Source organism: Oncorhynchus gorbuscha, linkage group LG22 (genome assembly GCF_021184085.1).
Source record: "Oncorhynchus gorbuscha isolate QuinsamMale2020 ecotype Even-year linkage group LG22, OgorEven_v1.0, whole genome shotgun sequence".
NCBI lineage: Eukaryota > Metazoa > Chordata > Actinopteri > Salmoniformes > Salmonidae > Oncorhynchus > Oncorhynchus gorbuscha.
The window spans coordinates 14,717,717-14,740,668 of NC_060194.1; the positions used below are offsets into that span (position 1 = coordinate 14,717,717).

The following is a 22,952-nucleotide window of genomic DNA, read 5'->3' on the forward strand; positions in this document are numbered from 1 at the left end:
ACGCAAAGCAGCCACAACTGTCAGTAAGTGTCCATGATTGAGTCTTTGAAAAAGAGATTGAGATAAAACTGTCCAGTTTGAGTGTTTGTTGCAGCCCGTTCCAGTCGCTAGCTGCAGCGAACTCAAAAGACGAGCAACCCAGGTATGTGTGTGCTTTGGGGACCTTTAACAGAATGTGACGGGTGTTGTATGTGGAGGATGAGGGCTGCAGTAAATATCTCAGATAGGGGAGAGTGAGGCCAAAGAGGGTTTTATAAATAAGCATCAACCAGTGGATCTTGCGACGGGTATACAGAGATGATCAGTTTACAGAGGAGTATAGAGTGCATTGATGTGTCCTATAATGAGCATTGGTGGCAAATTTGATGGCCGAATGGTAACGAACATCTGCTGCACGAGAGCACCCTTACTTGCCGATCTAAGAATTATGTCTCCGTAATCTAGCATGGGTAGGAAGGTCATCCTAATCAGGGTTAGTTTGGCAGCTGGGGTGAAAGAGGAGCGATTAGAGGAAACCAAGTCTAGATTTATCTTCAGCCTGCAGCTTTGATATGTGCTGAGAGAAGGACAGTGTACCGTCTAGCCATACTCCCAAGTACTTGTATGAGGTGACTACCTCAAGCTCCATCAGAGGTAGTAATCACACCTGTGGGGAGAAGGGCATTCTTCCTACTATACCACATGACCTTTGCTTTGGAGGTGTTCAGAACAAGGTTAAGGGCAGAGAAAGTTTGTTGGACACCAAGAAAGCTTTGTTGTAGAGCGTTTAACACAAAATCCGGAGAGGTGCCAGCTGAGTATAAGACTGTATCATCTGCATATGAATGGATGAGAGAGCTTCCTACTGCCTGAGCTATGTTGTTGATGTAAATTGAGAAGAATGTGGGGGCCTAGGATCGAGCCTTGTGGCACTCCCTTGGTGACAGGCAGTGGCTGAGACAGCAGATGGTCTGACTTTATACACTGCACTCTTTGAGAGAGGTAGTTAGCAAACCAAGCCAAAGATCCCTCAGAGACGCCAATACTCCTTAGCCGGCCCACAAGAATGGAATGGTCTACCGTATAAAAAGTGTTGGCCAAGTCAATAAAAATAGCAGCACAACATTTCTTAGATTCAAGGGTAATGGTGACATCATTGAGTACCTTTAAGGTTGCAGTGACACATTCATAACCTGAGCGGAAACCAGATTGCATACCAGAGAGAATACTATAGACATCAAGAAAGCCAGGCAGTTGATTATTGACAAGTTTTTCCAACACTTTTGATAAACAGGGCAAAATAGAAATAGGCCTATAACATTTAGGATCAGCTTGATCTCCCTCTTGAAATAAAGGACGCACCGGGAGCACCCCTCTATCCACATCGAAGGGACAGTAGTGGAGAAAGTGGAAAGTTTTAAGCTCCTCAGCGTAGACAAACTGAAATGGTCCACCCACACAGATAGTGTGGTGAAGAAGGCATAACAGCGCCTCTTCAACCTTAGGAGGCTGAAGAAATGTGGCTTGTCACCCAAAACCCTGACAAACTTTTACAGATGCACAATCGAGATCATCCTGTCTGGTACGGCAACTGCACCGCCCTCAACCGCAAGGCTCTCCAGAGGGTGGTGCGGTCTGCACCACGCATCACCGCGGGCAAACTACCTGCCCTCCATGACACATACAGCACCTGATGTCACAGGAAGGCCAAAAAGATCATCAAGGACAACAACCACCCGAGCCACTACCTATTCACACCCCTACCATCCAGAAAGCGAGATCAGTACAAGTGCATCAAAGCTGGGACCGAGAGACTGAAAAACAGCTTCTATCTCAAGGCCATCAGACTGCTAAACAGCAATCACCAACTCAGATAGCCCGTTGCCTACATTGAGACCTAATCCCTGGACACTTTAATAATGGATCACTAATCACTTTAAATAATGCCACTTTAATAATGTTTACATATCTTACACTACTCATATCATATGTATATACTGTATTTTATACTTATTTTCCACCATAATTTGCAAATAAATTCATTAAAAATCCTACAATGTGATTTTCTGGATTTATTTTTCTCATTTTGTCTGTCATAGTTGAAGTGTACATATAATGAAAATTACAGGCCTCTCTCATATTTTTAAGTGGGAGAACTTGCACAATTGGTGGCTGACTAAATAAATTTTTGCCCCACTGTATGTATATGTCATTCACCCCTTTAGATTTGTGTTTATAAGGTGGTTGTTTGGAAATTGTTAAGATTACTTGTTATATATTATTGCACTGTCGGAACTAGAAGCACAAGCATTTCGCTACACTCGCATTAACATCTGCTAACCATGTGTATGTGACCAATAACGTTTCGATTTGATTTATATTGTGCATATGACAAACTTGACTTGAGACTTTTATGCATGTTTCACTGCTCTCCCTCAGTGCAGTCAAAAACAAAACATTTATGTGTTTTGTATATATTTCCACACAATGAGGTTGGAATAATACTGTGAAATTGTTAAAATCATGATAATGTCCTTTTAGTGTAAGAGCTGTTTGAAAAAATGGCCTGAAAATTCAGCCTGATGACATCACCAAGTTGGCACATTAGTTAATAGACCAATAAGGAAGAGTTCCAAAACTCTGCCAATAACAGCTGGTTTTCATTTCCCCCCCTCCCCACTCAGCCCACTTCCAGACAGTCCTAGCAAAATTCTTGTTTGAAAAATTGCTCTTTGCTAAGAAGCATTTTTTTTGCGGACAATGTTTTCTTGAAAACAATCACAGTAAGATACTTAATTTACAGAAATGATTTGATATTGAGATAAAAACAGCTGCATTGGACCTTTAAAGAGCTTGATGGTTTCTGATTCCCATGTCTCGTCTAAAGCAGATGGAGAGACAACCTGTGATTGTGGCTCTGCATGTTTTTAACATGCAGAGCCATGTTTTTAATCTGTAGTCTCAATAGCATCCAAGTGACCTGCTGGAATAATGTTGAGAAGTATGGAGACAGACTAGACGCTGAGGGCCGTTTTAATTTGAGCCCCGATGAGTGGGAGGAAGGGTAGATAGAGGATAATAAGTGTTGAGGGGAGATGAGAGAGGGAAATGCACTTGATACATGTTCTAATAGCAAGTCTTTTTCCAATTCACGTGAGCAATGTGGAATATTTTCATTGCAATCCTTTAGTTTATCTTGACTTTCCTCTGGGTCAAACTGATGACCGAGTAACCAGGTGCATGACAGGAGCTGCCAAGTGCCGACTCACTCTCTCCCCTTTCTTTCTTGCATGTAGTAGAGGGAGGAATGAATGCAGGAAATGTGACGTCTTTCGTCATCTATATTCCATAGAATACTCCAAATTCCATATTCCCTGAGCTTCTTATCTTCACATTGCTAAACAAATGATGCAACGGAAATGGTCATGCTATCCTGATGGCTACACTTGTAGAACCACAGTGTGTAAACAGCTCATTGTGATCCATGCCTCCCTCCTCTTATCCTGGCATCTGCTGGCTCATTGTTGCACTGCAGAAACAGCAACTGGCCTCCCTGGATGGCAGGCTTTTACATAAGGATGAGATTGAAACACATTGCATTATGTACACAACACATGCTCCTTAATCAATGCCAAGTCTACTATGTTGTACCATAAGCGTGTGCTGACATATGCCCACAGGAAAATATTACATTTGTAATGGCGAACACGGTACTTCTTACTGACAACGAGCAGGATTGTCTCCCGTTTGTGCAACAGTAGTAGGCCCATATTCCAGAGACAATTTTCATCATCGCATGATAAATGGACCAACAACTTTCTAGGAACGCTTTGCTTGCTCTGCGTCTGGTTAAATGTTCACTGTTTCAAGTGTAATGCATACTCAGGGAGAAAAATATGTAGATTCACGCGCAGAGCGCGGCAGGTAGTTATTTCGCCTTCTCAGAAGGCAGGATTCGTGGTCACAGGCAGGCAATGCACAGGTTGGAAAACAGGCAGTGAATCAAAACTAGGACTGAAGGCTATAACTGGTTCTCACAAACGAGCACAAACAGAATGAACTGAAGTAAATAAAGAGCTGATGAGACCAGGTGAGTAACTAACACAAGGTGAAACCAATGAGCAAAAATGAAAGACAGGGCTACAATCAAGAACACAACGAAACAGAACACAAGGTTGACTCAGAAAATAAATACAGAACCTTACATCAACAGCCTAAAAAAGACATGGAGATTTATTTGAAATTCCAACATGCTTTCGTATAATGTTTGTATCTTGTTTTTTTTTACCCTATGCTGAAATACGATAAAATAGCGTATTATTACGCATTAACAGTCGTGCATAATTTCAACTTTTCTAAAAACAAAGCATTGTCTAATAATGTTTATGAACATGTATCATTTTCTAACAAACGGGATAGTTCATACTGCCAAACATACGTATAATGCTGGAAAACACCTATGCGTATCACCATGCAAGGATATGGTTAAGTAATTCACCCACATTGACAGTACACACACTTGTATAACCGTTTAGATAACAGCCAGCCGTTTGAGCCCCTGTGAACCAACCACTGACGACGCTCCATTCATTTTCCAGTCTTTTGTAGTGATTCGACCACTCCGTGTTCCGCTGGTTATGGCGATGACGTCCTTATATAAAGAGACTGTCGTCGTTTTTCACCAATGGTCGCGGGTCTCGGGCTGTTTCCATATTCTCGCCCTGGAAAAAACAATTATCTAAGCCAAGGACCTCATGGTATAGGGTGGGGCTAACTGGTGCTAAGGGCGGAGCTCAAAATAAAGTTACTGCAAAGAGGTCTATAAGAAAACGAATTAGTCGGTGACAAATGCATTGTGTTAAACAAAAGCCTGCTGGCATTTTGCACTGCTCCAGCAAGATACAACTATTCATTTTGAAAACCAACATAAGTCTTTGGAATCAAAGAAAAGAGACGAGGAACTACTTTACCTGACAGGTTGGTGAATTTGTCATGGTTTTGTTGACTCCTACATAGTTTGGTGTTTGCGGGTGCGTTATGGAACGATGCTGTATAAACGCATTGGATCATATCACTATAATGTGACTTGGTTAGATCTTGATTTTCCACTGTATAGCAAAAGCCTAAATCTTCGAAACTCTGTGGTGGGAGCACATATACATCTTTATTATAACACGGTTTGGTGGGTTTTACCGAGCTTTGAAATGGTTTAAAAGGAGTCTGAACGTTGCATTGCATAACTGTGTCAGTGTGCGGTTCATAATAGGTCAGTAGTCTTCGGTCAGCCCGGCCCACATGACAGCAGTGTTCGTTTTAACGATCCTATGCGGTCATGTCTAGATTCATTACCACCTTGACGTCAAAAGTTGAATTTTTGAAAACCCTTTTCCTAACATGCTACGTTAATTATCCTTACCTGCTGCGTACGTTGTCATAACCTGCTACGAAAAGTCCATTTTGACAAAAGCTATATTCTTATCATTTTCCTGCCTGTGCCATAGACATAGAAACAATGATGCAATCATTGCATGAGTCAGATCTGTCCAAAACTGCTTAGTGTATTGAAAGGGGAGTCTATTGTGGTGTTTACTGTCATTGAAACGTTTTTAGAAAAAGAGGATGAACAGAGCAAGCGGCTGTTTTCATTGTATCAAGTCAGGCAGTGGCTGGGTGCCTTGCGGTGCGGTTTTATAACCCATTCGTTACATAAAAAAAGCCCAGCACGTGGAACTGGTGTTGTTTCCTCCAATAGTCATCTTGTAAGAGGGGCGTTATGCCTTTCTCTAGTGATGCTTAGGTTAAGTTGATTTTCCTTGCTTTATTTACTATTGCCATGAAGACTTTGACATCCGCATGGTCATGTGCAGTAGGCTATGTAGCAGTGGGCTATGTAGCAGTGGGCTATGGTAGTCCTCAAAGATCCATTGTTGTGTTTCAATGTATTGCAATGACTTGTTGAAAAATAGAGCATCACTTGCCCTTTTGCCAGATTAACACACTCTTATTGTTAGAGTAATAACAATGAATGTAATTATTCAGCTGCAGGCATGACATAATGATTTGAATGAACTGTTGTGAAAATAAACTTTTATTTTCGTTTTTGCCATTCATTATACTGTCTGTCAAATACTCAAACTATATAATTTCATAATCAAGCTGCATCCGGCATGACACTCCTATCTTCAATCTGACAAAGAATGCATCTGTAAAGAGAGGCATCATCCATTTCTATACAATGACAGGTCACATGCTCCCGTTAACTCTTCCTTCACCATAGGTTGCGTTAGAACACATTACATGTAACCTGATACCCATTGCTAGTTCTCAGAGCGAGAGATGAGCTGGGTAGAGCTTCTTTCACTTTGTGCTGTGCAGTTTTGTGGCGGCATCTTTTAAAACACATGCTTCGGCCAGGAGTTTTCCAATGGGACACGACCAGGGGGGAAACTCTGGGGCCCTGCGAAGATCGAGGGCCCTGAGTAGTTCTTGCATGGTCAGAAAATCAAACTCCTGGTCCTAGCTATTAGTCTACTGCTGTATATCTGGCCTGGTCCTAATATGGACTGTACCAAATACCTTCATTTAATTTAGTCATGTAGAGCTCAATGCTGCTGTGTCTACATTTGGAAATGTCACTTTAGCCCTCAGCTCACCTGTTTATTTTGTATTAGATATAATATGATGTATACATAATCTAACCAAAAGGTTGCAAGATCAAATCCCCGAGTTGACAAGGTACAAATATGTCGTTCTGCCCCTGAATAAAGCAGGTAACCCACTGTTCCTAGGCTGTCATTGAAAATAAGAAATTGTTCTTAACTGACTTGCCTGGTTAAATAAAATGTATGTGAAAGGCATCCAGTAAACCCATACTAGGCCACTATTATAGGTCACACATGTGAACAGTGAGTCCTTCCTGCTAGTTTTCCCTACTTCTGCTTCACAATACTCAGTATTCTACATGATGGTTCTCCAAGAAGAACATTCTAACTTGAATATTCAGTGGCAACACTTAACATCGCATAAGTATAATTTATTTGTTACTAAATGGTTATAATATTTACCAGTGTTTCATTCTGTTACCATGAATATTCAAATTATGGAGTGCACCAGTGGAAATGATTGCATAAGTACATTTGTTAATTAATACCTTATAACAGGGATATTGCATAACTCCTTATGTAAATTTAGCAGGTACTACTAGCGTAGCATCGTAACACTGCTGCTTAAATATACTAAACAAAAATAGTAACACATGTAAAATATTGTTCCCATGTTTCATGAGATTAAATAAAAGATCCCATAAATTTTCCACACACACAAAAAGCTTATTTCAATCATATTTTGTAGTGAGCATTTACCATTTGTCACGATAATCCATCCACCTGACAGGTGTGTCATATCAAGACCCTGATTAAACATCATGATCATTACACAGGTGCACCTTGTGCTGGGGACAGTAAAAGGCCACTTTAAAATGTGCAGTTTTGTCATACAACACCATGCCACAGATGTCTCAAGTTTTGAGGGAGTGTGCAATTGGCATGACTGCAGGAATGTCCACCAGAGTTGTTGCCAGAGAATTTAATGTTCATTTCTCTACCATAAGCCAAATCCAAAGTTGTTTTAGAGATTTTGGCAGTACGTCCAACCACAGACCAAGTGTAACCACGCCAGCCCAGGACCTCCACATCCTGCGGGATCGTCTGAGACCTGCCACCCGGACAGCTGATGAAACTGTGGGTTTGCACAACCGAAGAATTAATGCACAAACTGATAGAAACCGTCTCAGGGAAGCTCATCTATGTGCTCATTGTCTTCACCGGGATCTTGACCTGACTGCATTTTGGCGACATAACCGACTTCAGTGGGCAAATGCTCACCTTCGATGGCCATTTGCGAACCACATTGTTTTATACTTTCGTTCAGTGTAGATAGCAGAATCCCATGTCACTGTTAGCCTTGCAAAGAGGGCCTGAGGGAAGGACCATTGTCCTTGAGGAGAACACCGGTAACCCATAATGTATCTCTTTCCTTCCTGTTCAAGTTCCACTTGATAATGTTGTCACTCGACACAATGTCCCACACCCAAGGCGCAGGACAGAGTTGAGTTTTTTTTAGCAAAGGGAAGTAGCTGAGAAAGATGCTAAAGGCTGTGAGATGACAGTAATCAAATAAAATTGTATTTGTCACATACACATGGTTAGCAGATGTTAATGCAAGTGTAGCGAAATGCTTGTGCTTCTAGTTCCGACATTGCAGTGATAACCAACGAGTAATCTAACCTAACAATTTCACAACAACTACCTTTACACTTGTGTGTGTATAAGGGATGAAGAATATGTACATAAAGATATATGAATGAGTGATTGTACAGAATGGCATAGGCAAGATGCAGTAGATTGTATCGAGTACAGTATATACATGAGATGAGTAATGTAGGGAATGTAAACATATTAAGTGGCATTGTTTAAACTGGCTAGTGATACATGTATTACATAAAGATGGCAAGATGCAGTAGATGGTATAGAGTACATATGAGTACATATACATATTGTCACGTTCTGACCTTAGTTATTTTATTATGTCTTTGTTTTAGTATGGTCAGGGCATGAGTTGGGTAGGTTGTCTATGTTAGTTTTTCTATGATTTGCTATTTCTGTGTTTGGCCTGGTATGGTTCTCAATCAAATCAAATCAAAGGTATTTATATAGCCCTTCGTACATCATCTGATATCTCAAAGTGCTGTACAGAAACCCAGCCTAAAACCCCAAACAGCAAGCAATGCAGGTGTAGAAGCACGGTGGCTAGGAAAAACTCCATAGAAAGGCCAAAACCTAGGAAGAAAACAAGAGTGGAACCAGGCTATGTGGGGTGGCCAGTCCTCTTCTGGCTGTGCCGGGTGGAGAATATAACAGAACATAGCCAAGATGTTCAAATGTTCAAAAATGACCAGCATGGTCAAATAATAATAAGGCAGAACAGTTGAAACTGGAGCAGCAGCACGGCCAGGTGGACTGGGGACAGCAAGGAGTCATCATGTCAGGTAGTCCTGGGGCATGGTCCTAGGGCTCAGGTCCTCCGAGAGAGAGAAAGAAAGAGAAAAGGAGAGAATTAGATAACGCACACTTAGATTCACACAGGACACCGAATAGGACAGGAGAAGTACTCCAGATATAACAAACTGACCCTAGCCCCCCGACACAAACTACTGCAGCATAACTACTGGAGGCTGAGACAGGAGGGGTCAGGAGACACTGTGGCCCCATCCGAGGACACCCCCCGGACAGGGCCAAACAGGAAGGATATAACCCCACCCACTTTGTCAAAGCACAGCCCCCACACCACTAGAGGGATATCTTCAACCACCAACTTACCATCCTGAGACAAGGCTGAGTATAGCCCACAAAGATCTCCGACCACGGCACAACCCAAGGGGGGGGGGCGCCAACCCAGACAGGATGACCACATCAGTGAATCAACCCACTCAGGTGACGCACCCCTTCCAGGGACGGCATGAGAGAGCTCCAGTAAGCCAGTGACTCAGCCCCTGTAATAGGGTTAGAGGCAGAGAATCCCAGTGGAAAGAGGGGAACCGGCGAGGCAGAGACAGCAAGGGCGGTTCGTTGCTCCAGAGCCTTTCCGTTCACCTTCCCGCTCCTGGGCCAGACTACACTCAATCATATGACCCACTGAAGAGATGAGTCTTCAGTAAAGACTTAAAGGTTGAGACCGAGTTTGCGTCTCTGACATGGGTAGGCAGACCGTTCCATAATAATATAATATATAATAAGAGCTCTATAGGAGAAAGCCCTGCCTCCAGCTGTTTGCTTAGAAATTCTAGGGACAATTAGGAGGCCTGCGTCTTGTGACCGTAGCGTACGTGTAGGTATATATGGCAGGACAAAATCAGAGAGATAGGTAGGAGCAAGCCCATGTAATGCTTTGTAGGTTAGCAGTAAAACCTTGAAATCAGCCCTTGCTTTGACAGGAAGCCAGTGTAGAGAGGCTAGCACTGGAGTAATATGATCAAATTTTTTGGTTCTAGTCAGGATTCTAGCAGCCGTATTTAGCACTAACTGAAGTTTATTTAGTGCTTTATCCGGGTAGCCGGAAAGTAGAGCATTGCAGTAGTCTAACCTAGAAGTGACAAAAGCATGGATTAATTTTTCTGCATAATTTTGGGACAGAAAGTTTCTGATTTTTGCAATGTTAAGTAGATGGAAAAAAGCTGTCCTTGAAATGGTCTTGATATGTTCTTCAAAAGAGAGATCAGGGTCCAGAGTAACACCGAGGTCCTTCACAGTTTTATTTGAGATGACTGTACAACCATTAAGATTAGTTGTCAGATTCAACAGAAGATCTCTTTGTTTCTTGGGACCTAGAACAAGCATCTCTGTTTTGTCCGAGTTTAAAAGTAGAAAGTTTGCAGCCATCCACTTCCTTATGTCTGAAACACATGCTTCTAACAAGGGCAATTTTGGGGCTTCACCATGTTTCATTGAAATGTACAGCTGTGTGTCATCCACATAGCAGTGAAAGTTAACATTATGTTTTCGAATAACATCCCCAAGAGGTAAAAAAATATAGTGAAAACAATAGTGGTCCTAAAACGGAACCTTGAGGAACACTGAAATTTACAGTTGATTTGTCAGAGGACAAACCATTCACAGAGACAAACTGATATCTTTCCGACAGATAAGATCGAAACCAGGCCAGAACTTGTCCGTGTAGAGCCAATCAGAGGCAGCTATCAATCATTGTTCCTGATTGAGAACCATATTTAGGTAGCCTGTTTTCTATTGTGTTTCGTGGGTTATTGTTTTCTATTTTCTGTTTTGTGTGTCATCACTAGACAGGACTGTCTCGTTTGTTCGTTCCTCCTAGTTGTTATTTTGTTTAGTGTTCAGTTTTGATTATATTAAAAATCATGAACACTTACCACGCTGCACCTTGGTCCTCACCTTCTGCCACCGACGACGGCCGTTACACATATGAGATGAGTAATGTAGGGTATATAAACATATTAAGTGGCATTGTTTAAAGTGGCTAGTGATACATGTTTTACATACATTTTTCCATTATTAAAGTGGCTGGAGTTGAGTAAAATATATTGTGAAGAAAATGGGTCTGAGTGTTGGGTATTTCAGTAAACATACAACCTTGTTCTATAACAATTGTCCTATGATGACAACAGCACTTGTCCTGTTCCCAACACCGAGGAATTGAATCCAGTATGTTTAATTGACTTCTAATCCAATACCATTAAGGTATGCTGAGTTGTATTTGAGTATTCAAATTAAAGTCAGATAATGAGTCCTGACTAGCTGCTGTGTAATGCTTTCTGTTACATAACTTATAGCCGGTTAAAGTCAGTCGTTAAATTACTTGACATCTCATAGACTCCTGGCTGGCAACGTGCCCATTCCTCCACAGAGCAGGAGCAGCCGCTTCGACTACTACCTGTTTGTACAGCACTGTACACTGAGCTGGGCTGACTCTAGCACTGTCTAGACAAGATAAAGCTTCAACCTTTGAAGGGGACTTAGCCCCCCAGAGATGGGAGAAAGGGCAGGCGGCGATCCCAGTAGGGAGCACTGTTGGGTGGATCCACTTTGATGGACCATCCGCTGGCCTGGTCCTCCCCTGGGTGGATTTCAAAGGTCATGTACTACAGCTTTGATGTCTAAAAAAAAGCTAGCACTTTTGTGGAAAGGGCAGCAAACAGGGGCAAACACTTGTCTGTGTTTTTTGTCTGACAGCTTAAAAGGGAAATCTACTGTATCTAATAATATTTTTGTTCCAGGGATTTATTTCATTTTACAAGGTTTTCCTAAAGGGTTTTATTATTGTTTGAAGTCGTAACTGACCCTCTTTTTCCTCTCTTCATTTCCAGAAAACTCTCGGCCTCTAATCCACCCATTCTCTCCAGCGTCTTGCAGATGATGGTGTGATTGGGTTTGGCTTCTTCCATTCTCTACCCAGCACATCTCTGGTGTCAAACCCTCAACACACCACACCTCCCTAATGTCAGAGGATTCAGACCCGGGGTGCAGCTCCATGCCCAGGGGGGCCTCCTCGTGCAGCTCCATGCCCAGGGGGGCCCCCTCGTGCAGCTCCATGGCCCAGCTCCATCGTATGAGCAGCTACAGCCAGGGTGGTCCAGACCTGGGTCTTGCCTCAGAGGGCAGTGACAGCATCCGGCGTAAGAACGTCTGCTCACGTTCCCGCCACGACGACGTGGAGATGAAGAGCAGTGGATCCAGCGGGAGCGAGACCGAGTCACATGGCAACGAGAGCCACGGAAGCCATGGAAACGAGAGCCATGGTAACGAGTCGACAGGTAGCTCCAACGGCAACAGCAAGGACTCCGCCCTCCTGGAGTCGTCTGGGGGTAGCAAGAGGTCAGTGGGGGGGAGGGGGGGGGTTTAAGTGGTTTGTGGGTGGGGTTAGAGTAGATCACGTTTCTTTATGGGTACCTTTTTACCATTCCTACGTTTCACCATTACTAAATTTTACCAGTCCAGTCGTAGGTCCTATTTCCTAAATCGATGGCAGCCCAGTAGAATATACAGTCGACCGTGTTAGTTGATCCGACAACGTACGTTATCACATATCCCACATATGCGTGTACAAAACCATGTGTCCTCTGTTGGGTGTCCCCGTTCTCTCCTTAGGACGTATGGTAAGTTGGCATCAATATGACTGTCACTAGCAGCACATTCTGAAGCTCTAGAGACCCATCCCTCTTTCTTCCTCTCTGTTGACACATGGTGGCCCACATCCCTACTCTGAACCTCCACTTGTCCCGGCCTCAGAGTTGACATGCCCTAGATAATAGATGTATGTGATGCACAGCGGCGCCCTGTCTCTCACCTCTTTTCCTGTGGTGTCTTTTCCCGTGGTGCCCATGCAGCTTGCTCCATAGTGAAGTGAGTCCCTCACAGAGAGCAGTGAAAAGCCCATAGAAAGTAATGATGGACCCCAGTGAGAAACTAAAGAAGCTGCCAATGGAGTGGCTCCAATTAGGACCCTGAATGGCAGCACTTCATCCTGATGACACGCTTGTCACCCCCTTTCTCTCCTTGTTCCTCAGCAACTGGGCTGAAATCACCTTGAACACTCTTTTCAGAGGAAGACACTGGAGCACATCTTGATTGCGTAAAATTGGCAATGAAAGCAAACAGTTATCAGGGTCATTCTTTGCTGAGATATGGCAGATAAGAACTGAGACATATGGTGAAGTTGTCCCCCGCTTCCTGCTTCCCGTTCACCTCCCACCTCTGTGACAATACAGTATGTTCCTATGGGCTGGGCTCCACTTTAACAGTGAGGAGGCCTATTCTTATCATTAGGAGGCCTATACTATCATTAACAACCTCTATAATTCACCATTAACTTGCCACTCTAATGCCAAACCAATCTGTTGATCCCAATAGCAGATGCCGTTGATACTATCAACAGCTCTTTTATGTAATTGAACTATTCGATATAATTAGATCTGTATTGGCGCTTAGAGAGGCTATTTCTGCTTTATATTCTCAGCTACTTAAGCTAGTTATTTAAACACACCTGAGTTATATACGAAGAGTTGGCTGCCTTAAGGGGGCAGCCTTTGGATGTAGTAGCGCTCTCGCGAAGCCTGTAAGCTAATGCTCGTGGCCCAAAAACGCACAATGGCTCCTACTTACTGCAAATTCTCACAACCACAATAAACACACACGTGGCATGGGCCACTCTGTGCCCCAAAGACACAATATGACACCAATCTAAACACTTCTAAACATGCCATTCCACCTGCCCTCTTGGAGCAGGAAGTGAAAAGCCCTCCTTAACTTATAACCTCTTATAGACCGTCTATGAACCGTTTTAGACAGGAGAACAACAGAGCTACATCACACATGCACTAAAGGCATATGGTAGGATGGAAAAAGAGAACATGCTTGTTTACCCATTAAACCTGGCTATAAGAGTGGTCCGCCTGCCCCATTTTAAATGTGTTTCTCGAGACACTCTTCAGTCAAATCCCATGCAGTTTTAATGATCGGAAAAGTCATCAATTTCAAACAGCACAAGCGAAGCCGTTGCTAAGTAAAACATGAATGTACCTGTATAAGAGTCTAGTCGTCCCCACCCTAATCAAATCAATTACAGATTCCTACGAAAGTGCTCTGGTGTCCATGTACCATTGTAGCATTGCACTCTCTTGAACCCAAAAAGAGTAGAGAACTCCAAGACATTGTAGCAGCTGTGCAAATAAATTAACTCATTAATTTCATGCAAAACTCAGACTTTGTTTTGAAATGTAATTTCAGTGTTCAATGGATGTATTTCAATCGGATATTGTGAACGAGAAACTTTTAGCCTGCAATGAACGCAATTCACCTGTTGTTGTCCAAGAGGAATAGCATTTTAATGAAAGGCCTCAGTGTCGTTTGAAAACAAAAACAATACGATTGAAAGTAGACCTTTTCTTGTTAACCTCAGTCGAGGCTGCCTTTCAAGAAAAAGACATTGTAGCTGAAACCTCAACAATAACAAGCCTACTTTCAGTCCCTTTATTGTTTTTCAAAAGTATACAGCTCGGTAGAAGACTTGTTACAGTGTAGCTTCGGCTTGCAACAATGTCATTCTAGTGATGTGAAACAATTCTCGAATAGAAATGTGTTATTGATAATTATCTCGCTTGTCGCTCTAACTCCCACAGCCCCTCTCCTCCCAGTAGTTCCAATGCCTTCAGCCTGCTGGATTCTGAGCAGGACAACCCCTCCACCAGCGGCTGCAGTAGTGAGGAGTCCGCTAAGACCAAGACCCAGAAGGAGCTGCTCAGGACCGCCAAGCAGCTCAGACATCTCCTGCCTGCTGACAAGAGGAACAAAGGCAACAAGTCCAGCTCCCTAAACACCCTGAAATACGCCCTGCGCTGCGTCAAACAGGTGGAAGGTAAGAGACAACCAAACCGCACATCATTCTGGGTGGTAAGTCCTGAACATATGAGAAGATGAGGAATTTAGCATCATTACATTATAGTTTATTGTATTAGGAATGTGTCTCAAAAGTCCAACAAGGAAACCAATGTGTGTTTGTGTTGTGTTTCAGCCAATGAGGAGTACTACCAGCTGCTGATGACCAATGACAGTCAGCCATCAGGCCTGGAAGTGTCCTCTTACACCATCGAGGAGATAGACAGCATCACCTCAGAGTACACCCTCAAAAACAATGTAAATTCCTTAGTAGTACAGTATTACTTCTGAATACACACAAAAAAACATTTCCTTGAATACATCCTCAAAAACAAATGGAACCCAATAGTAATGCTTAGTTAACACTATAACAGCCACGAGTTTATGCCTACCACATCCATGCCATCCGTCCCAATTTGACATGGTGTCTGACCAACAACAGATCAGATATCCCAGTGATGTAATAACGTTTGAGTAATCCAAACTTGCAGCTGTCCGTGTACTGTATATGCCAGTTTCTCACATGGGCCTCTGTGTCCCTCCAGGACATCTTTGCTGTAGCTGTATCTCTGATCACGGGAAATATTGTCTACATCTCAGACCAGGCCGCCTCCATCCTCAACTGTAAACGGGGCATCTTCAAGGATGCCAAGTTTGTGGAGTTCTTGACTCCCCAGGACGTTAGTGTTTTCTACAGCTTCACCACGCGCTACCGCCTGCCCTCCTGGAGCATGTGCACCGGAGCAGGTAAAATGACCCCTCTACAAGCGCGTATAACCACTTATAGACCATCTAAACACTTCTAAACATGCCATACCACCTGCCCTCCTGGAGAAGGTAGCGAAAACCCCTCCTTAACTTATAACCTCTTATAGACCGTCTATGAACCGTTTTATTAGACAGGAGAACAACAGAGCTACATCACACATGCACTAAAGGCATATGGTAGGATGGAAAAAGAGAACATGCTTGTTTACCCATTAAACCTGGCTATAAGAGTGGTCCGCCTGCCCCATTTTAAATATATAGCGCTTCTCGAGACACTCTTCAGTCAAATCCCATGTAGTTATAATGATCAGAAAAGTAATCCATTTCAAACAGCACAAGCGAAGCCGTTGCTAGTAAAACATGAATGTACCTGTATAAGAGTCTAGTCGTCCCCACCCTAATCAAATCAATTACAGATTCCTGCGAAACCAGTCAATACAGGGGGTTAACCAGAGCTTGGAAAACATACATAGTGTATGCATTGAAGCAAGGGCACCAGATTAGACACCGATCTTCTCTCCTACTCTAAATTGAGCGTATCTTTGTCCTGTATTCATCTTGTAAATTTCTCTGAATAGGTGTGTTGTTGAAAGCTGATGTGACTCGTGAAATAGTATCTCAGTTGAATGAAGAGGGTCGGCATTGAGCCAATAAAGTAGACATATTTTGAATTAAAACCATTTTCATCCCCCCCCTCCTCCCCTTTCAGAGTCATCCCGGTCGGACTGCATGCAGGAAAAATCGTTCTTCTGTCGGATCAGGTGTGTGTGTGTGTGTGTGTGTGTGTGTGGCTGCGTCCGTGAGTCAGCTGCTCTCCATGTTTCTATTCATTCCCTCTTTCCAGTTTAAATTAGTTGGATTCTCGGCTGGTTTCATAAATAGGAAGCTCTCGCTCTTTTCTCTGACACACACGTACACATTTACATGCACACACACACACACACACACACACACACACACACACACACACACACACACACACACACACAGTTGCCGTTAAAGTAGATCTACAGCTCAACTCTGCCCCCAAGAGGCAGAAAAACACCCAAGCAGCAACTCAATCCGTGAAATAGATGCTAATGAAGTGAGTCACTAACACAGCTGACAATCAAAAGGACACTATATTTTCATGGTTTTGTTGCTGCTTTAGTGACTTGCTGACTTTGTCCTCTCTCTCCTGTGTTCTGTAGTGGGGGTAAGGAGTGTGAGGGGGACCTGCAGTACTACCCATTCTGTATGACCCCCTACCTGATGAAGGTGCAGGATAAGGTCCATTCTGAGGACCAGTTCTGCTGCCTCCTAGTGGCTGAGAAGGTGCACTCCGGATACGAGGGTAAGGATCAATGATAATGCCGTCACAATGCCGGCCGGAGTCGTGACTGTTTGAATACTTTTGAAACTGCATCCTCAGTAGTGTATATTAGTGAAATAGGTATATGTGAAATATAGTGTGTGGGAACAGTAGTGTTTTCATTTTGCCTACAGCTCCCAGAATCCCTAGTGACAAGCGCATCTTCACCACCACACACACTCCGAGCTGTGTGTTCCAGGATGTGGATGAGAGGTGAGACACATTTGCACTTTTTTTCCCATACACTTTTGTTTTTATCCGACAGAAGAGTACAGTGAAACCTATAGGCTGACTCACAAAGTGATTGTTTTTATCCAACAGAAGAGTACAGTGAAACCTATAGGCTGACTCACAAAGTGATTGTTTTTATCCGACAGAAGAGTACAGTGAAACCTATAGGCTGACTCACAAAGTGATTGTTTTTATCCAACAGAAGAGTACAGTGAAACCTATAGGCTGACTCACAAAGTGATTGTTTTTATCCAACAGAAGAGTACAGTGAAACCTATAGGCTGACTCACAATGTGATTGTTTTTTGCCTTTCAGAGCTGTTCCACTTCTTGGGTACTTCCCCCAGGATCTGATTGGCACCCCAGTCCTTCTTCTCATGCATCCCGATGACAGGCCTGTCATGTTGGCCATTCACAAGAAGAGTAAGAGAAACTAGAACACACTTTCTAACATACTACTTAATTAACGTAGTGCTATTCTATCTCTGGACTGCATACAACACACTGTATGACCCTTTAATAATAGAATATATTCCATTTTAGCGTTACTCCGTCTTTTGCTGACATCTATGTCCTCTCTCCTACCCATAGTCCTTCAGTACGCTGGCCAGCCGTTCGACCACTCCCCCATCAGGTTCTGCACGCGGAACGGAGAGTACGTCATCGTCGACACCAGCTGGTCCAGCTTCGTCAACCCCTGGAGCCGCAAGGTCTCCTTCGTTATCGGGAGGCACAAAGTCCGCATGTGAGTGTCTGCCCAGCACAATGTTTTCTATCTTGACACTACTCTCTGCTCAGCACTATTTTGTGTTATCTTGGCACATTTTTTTTTTAAAGACAGAAGAAAACTCTCTAATATAAGAAGCCTGTATGACTGAATAAGGATAATGTAGTTGTTCCCACTTCTAGAGGCCCGGTGAATGAGGACGTGTTTGTGTCCCCGCTCCCTGCCCTCATGGAGACTATGGACTCTGAAGTCCAGGAGATCACTGAGCAGATCCACAGATTGCTACTACAGCCGGTGCACAACACTAGCTCCAGTGGCTACGGTAGTGTGGAAAGCAACGACCACCTTGCAGCATCTCAGGTGATGACCAGCGAGGGCAGCCCAAGCAGGACACACATCGAGGAGGAGGGGGAAAGCAGCTGGGCCAAACCTGTAAGTACCCTCTCTGTCACACTCTTTTCCCTGTCTTATCACTCGCTCTCACTCTCTTTTACCTCTCTCTCTCTCTCTCTCTCTCTCTCTCTCTCTCTCTCTCTCTCTCTCTCTCTCTCTCTCTCTCTCTCTCTCTCTCTCTCTCTCTCTCTCTCTCTCTCTCTCTCTCTCTCTCTCTCTCTCTCTCTCTCTCTCTCTCTCTCTCTCTCCGTGATAGTGAACATGTCTCTTCTCTCCTCCCCAGCAGAGGTCATTCCAGGAGATCTGTAAAGGTATCCACCTGCAGAAGAGTCAGGAACAGCAGATCTACCATGCCCCCTCCTCGGCCATGCCTGAGACCAAGAAGTGCCCTGGCAGTAAGTCAAACAAGCACAGTCTGCAGGAAGCAGAGAGATATGTTCGCATGTGCATTGGATAATGTGAACTGGGGAGTGTACATATGTGTGGATGTACACATATATCAATGCACTTTTGTGTGTTGGAAGAGATGTAGAAAACACACATATCCATGGGTGTAGTTCATGGGTGTAGTTTGGCGTATACAGAACGTACAAATCCATGCCCATCCCAGTCTTGACACACTCCCTTTTCCCCAGCAGAGTTCCTCCAGAAGAGTCCAGCAGGGGTGCGTTCCAAGGAATCTGCAGCCCCTGTGGCCCCTCTGAATTGGAGGGACAGTGGGGTCAGTGCTGGGGTCAGTGGGCTGAGCCTGGAGGACAGCAGCAGCAGGACTGCAGTACAGGAGGAGCAGCTGGCCTTCAACGACCAGACGGTCTACTCCTACCAACAGATCAGCTGTCTGGACAGTGTCATCAGGTCAGAACAACTACTAACTAGTCACCTATTCATCTTGCTAATCACGTATCTGTTCATCTCTCTGGTCATCTAGCCTATTTATAGTCTTGGGTCTTTTGTCTATTAATCTAGTTGTCCTGTTATGGGCATTGTTTCTGGGTAGATAGGTGGAAAGGAGACTGTTACTTATTCTGTATGTACTTACTGCTACCCAATGACATGGTAGTAGTTACATCATGGGCTATTGTTTTTGATTAAGATATAAAGTAAATCAGTCTTTCATCCTTCTGTGTGCATCTCTCTCCCTCTCTGGGCAGATATCTAGAGGGCTGTAATGTTCCCATCACTATGAAGAGGAGGTGCCACTCTTCTGACAACACTATGTCCTCAGATGAGGACAAGCAGAAAGGAGGGGACAATCCCATGCAATTATCTGAAGGTACGTTCTACCACTGGTCGTAATCTATTTTTACTTTATCACTCCATTAATAAAAGATGTTCAACAATTGACTTCGGTATTATTGCTACAGTTGAATGTATCCTATATTGCAAGTGAACTCTTCTACACCACTATTTTTTTACCAGTCGGAATTAGAATGCAAGGTTGTGAGTGAGAGAACACAGACGGACCGCGCGTTAAATTAGAAAGCAAATCTATTTTTCTCACGTCTACACGAAGTATTGCTAGTAAAATGAGCCGATAAATTGCCGGAAAATAAACTTGTTTGTGCATTGTTACGTCTGGATTTGTGACATGTATATTTAAGTGTTGATAATGGGTCGTTACTATAACAACAATACGGCCAGTGCCAAAAATACATATTTGAAAACAATAACGTTATACCTACTTGTGTTGATTTTGATCACAGGCATAAAGCCTAGGCAGGCTAAGAGAGAATACTGCGATGTAGAAAGAGCGAGACAAGCAAAATTCTTTATAAACTCATCGGGTGTATTAGCTACACCTGACCTCACGTTCTTGACCAAACATAACAACTGTTTAGAGCAGGCAGGTACGGTGGCTCCCGTAGGACATATAAGGTGAGTCATAAGGAACATAACAATAATTCACAAGGGCTACATAGCGAACGTAACAAATATGACTGTTTGTTATGGATTATTGTGACAATTAAATTGGCATACGCGTTAATGTGTATTGACGCTCTCTACTCTCACACGAACATTTTGACGCCTTTGGCTCCGGTGTGATTTGTACTTAAATTAGATGTCTCATTCTAGATGGAACCTGCAAACTTCTAATTAAAATTAAATATACCTGTGGGATTAATTGAATTTAAAACAAATAATACTGCTAGATTAATAGTCAGAAATATAGTGTGACAACGTTGAAAATGTGTTGGTTGGAAAGACACCCTGCAGATTCTGTCTGGCTCCACATACACATACCAATTTATCAAAATATCAGTATTTATATTTAAACTCCTTTATACTGAACAAAATATAAACGCAATATGTAAAGTGTTGGCCCCATGTTTCATGAAATAAACAATCACAGAAATGTTCCATATGCACGAAAAGCTTATTTGTCTCAACATTGTTTTAGAGAATTTGGCAACAAGTCCAACTTGCCTCACAACCGCAGACCACGTGTATGGCGTTGTATGGTCGAGCGGGTTGCTGATGTCGACGTTGTGAACAGAGTGCCCCATGGTGAACAGAGTGCCCCATGGTGAACAGAGTGCCCCATGGTGAACAGAGTGCCCCATGGTGAACAGAGTGCCCCATGGTGAACAGAGTGCCCCATGGTGAACAGAGTGCCCCATGGTGAACAGAGTGCCCCATGGTGAACAGAGTGCCCCATGGTGAACAGAGTGCCCCATGGTGAACAGAGTGCCCCATGGTGAACAGAGTGCCCCATAACATAAGCTACAGATAACGAACACAAATGCATTTTATCGATGGCAATTTGAATGCACAGAGATACCGTGACAAGATCCTGAGGCACATTGTGTCATTCATCCTCTGCCATTACCTCATGTTTCAGCACGATAATGCACAGCCCCATGTCACAAGGATCTGTACACTATTCCTGGAAGCTGAAAATGCCCCATTTATTCCATGGCCTGCACACTCACCAGACATGTCACCCGTTGGGCATGTTTGAGATGCTCTGGATCGACGTGTACGACAGTGTGTTCCAGTTCCCGCTAATATCCAGCAACTCCGCACAACCATTGAAGAGGAGTGGGACAACTTTTCACAGGCCACAATAAACAGCCTGATCAGCTCTTTGCATGAGGCAAATGGTGGTCACTCCACATACTGACTGGTTTTCTTATCCACGCCCCTACTTAAAAAAAAGGTATCTGTAACCAAACAGATGCATATCTGTACTCCCAGTCATGTGAAATCCATAGATTAGAGCCTAATGAATTAATTTCGACTGATTTCCTTATATGAACTGTAACTTAGTATAATCTTTTAAGTTTTTGCATGTTGCGTTTTATATTTTGTCCACTGTAGTTTAAAGACTTTTATTTTGAAAGACTATCAGTCTCACCAAGGCTCTGTTGGACAGGTCACCAACTGAATCAGACACAGCCAAACTCTCTTTTGTCTATCTCTCTATAATCTGCATTTATGGGACTTTACATGTGACTCTCCAAGTCACCCTCCCTCAGTCTCTCCCTGTCACCCTGGCAGACCCTGCACTGTTTAAGCATCAGCCTGGTCTAACCCCTGTGCATGACGTCATCGCAGACATAACGACAGACGCTACGACCTCCGCCACAGGGGCAGTGGGCTCCTCCCTGGCGGCCCTCGCAGGGCCACCGTGCGGCAAAGCCGAGAGCGTGGTGTCAGTAGCAAGCCAGTGTAGCTACAGCAGCACCGTCGTGCATGTAGGAGATAAGAAACTGCAGCCCGGGTCAGGTATACACTACAGGGACATTGACATGTCTCATTCTACTCTTCTGTTCTACTCTTTTTGGTCTTCAGTTTGTGGTGGTGGGGTTGTGTTTGGGAGTGGGGACTGTGTGGGTCCGTCCGTGCGTGCGTAGGTACATGGGTGTGTGTGTTGTATGGATGTAGCTTGATGTTGTGTAATGTATCAGAAGTATTTTACAATATTCAGAGATTCACAGTCGTCTGGTTCCTCAAGACTATACCATGATGTATGTTATACCAAAGCTATGTGTCTAAATGCGCTGTCCATTCTCTCTGCATCTCTGCTTCCCTGTAATGAATATCAATGTATATATGTTTATCAATGTTGCTAAGGGTATTACACCGTCTCATCTCTGTATGTCCTGAGCAGTTGGGTGTTTTATGTATATGTTGTATAATTGTTTCTCTGTCTGTTTTTCCCTGTACAGAGATCATCGTAGATGTATCTGTGGCTCGGGTTGAGGTGGAGGGGGGCAGCCAGACTCCCGGGCCTCCCCCCAATGCTGTTTCACCTCCCAGCCTGGAGAGGGAGCCCTATAAGAAGCTCGGTCTGACCAAACAGGTCCTAGTAGCCCACACCGTGAAGGAGGAGCAGACCTTCCTGTGTCGCTTCAGGGAACAGAGGGGAGTCCAGGCCTTCCAGGCCAACTGTTCCCATTACCTGGAGCGCCAGAAGGGACAGGGCGCCGCTGATGGTACAGTAGCAAACATGTTCTACACACATTACAATACAATCTCAGTATAGGTTGTTAGACTTGGGCTAGTACAATTCAACACAGACTCACACAGTACCTTAATAA

At 43.6% G+C, this 22,952-nt stretch overlaps 1 protein-coding gene across 3 annotated transcripts in view; it reads left to right on the forward strand.

The window, feature by feature from the left end:
• The first annotated feature begins 4,805 nt into the window (after window positions 1-4,805).
• LOC124009961 (period circadian protein homolog 2-like) overlaps window positions 4,806-22,952 on the forward strand; it is a 28,494-nt gene continuing 10,347 nt past the window's right edge. For 2 of the 3 annotated variants that reach the window (XM_046322230.1, XM_046322232.1), the window contains exons 1-15: window positions 4,806-4,956; window positions 11,876-12,383; window positions 14,687-14,922; window positions 15,079-15,200; window positions 15,488-15,689; window positions 16,420-16,471; window positions 16,901-17,043; window positions 17,196-17,274; window positions 17,608-17,714; window positions 17,883-18,036; window positions 18,201-18,450; window positions 18,695-18,806; window positions 19,050-19,266; window positions 19,563-19,684; window positions 22,581-22,847. In XM_046322230.1, coding sequence (XP_046178186.1) covers window positions 12,007-12,383; window positions 14,687-14,922; window positions 15,079-15,200; window positions 15,488-15,689; window positions 16,420-16,471; window positions 16,901-17,043; window positions 17,196-17,274; window positions 17,608-17,714; window positions 17,883-18,036; window positions 18,201-18,450; window positions 18,695-18,806; window positions 19,050-19,266; window positions 19,563-19,684; window positions 22,581-22,847 — 2,440 coding nt within the window. In that variant the 5' untranslated portion in view covers window positions 4,806-4,956; window positions 11,876-12,006. The remainder of the gene's footprint in view (window positions 4,957-11,875; window positions 12,384-14,686; window positions 14,923-15,078; window positions 15,201-15,487; window positions 15,690-16,419; window positions 16,472-16,900; window positions 17,044-17,195; window positions 17,275-17,607; window positions 17,715-17,882; window positions 18,037-18,200; window positions 18,451-18,694; window positions 18,807-19,049; window positions 19,267-19,562; window positions 19,685-22,580; window positions 22,848-22,952) is intronic. The other variant, XM_046322231.1, reaches the window with a different exon arrangement.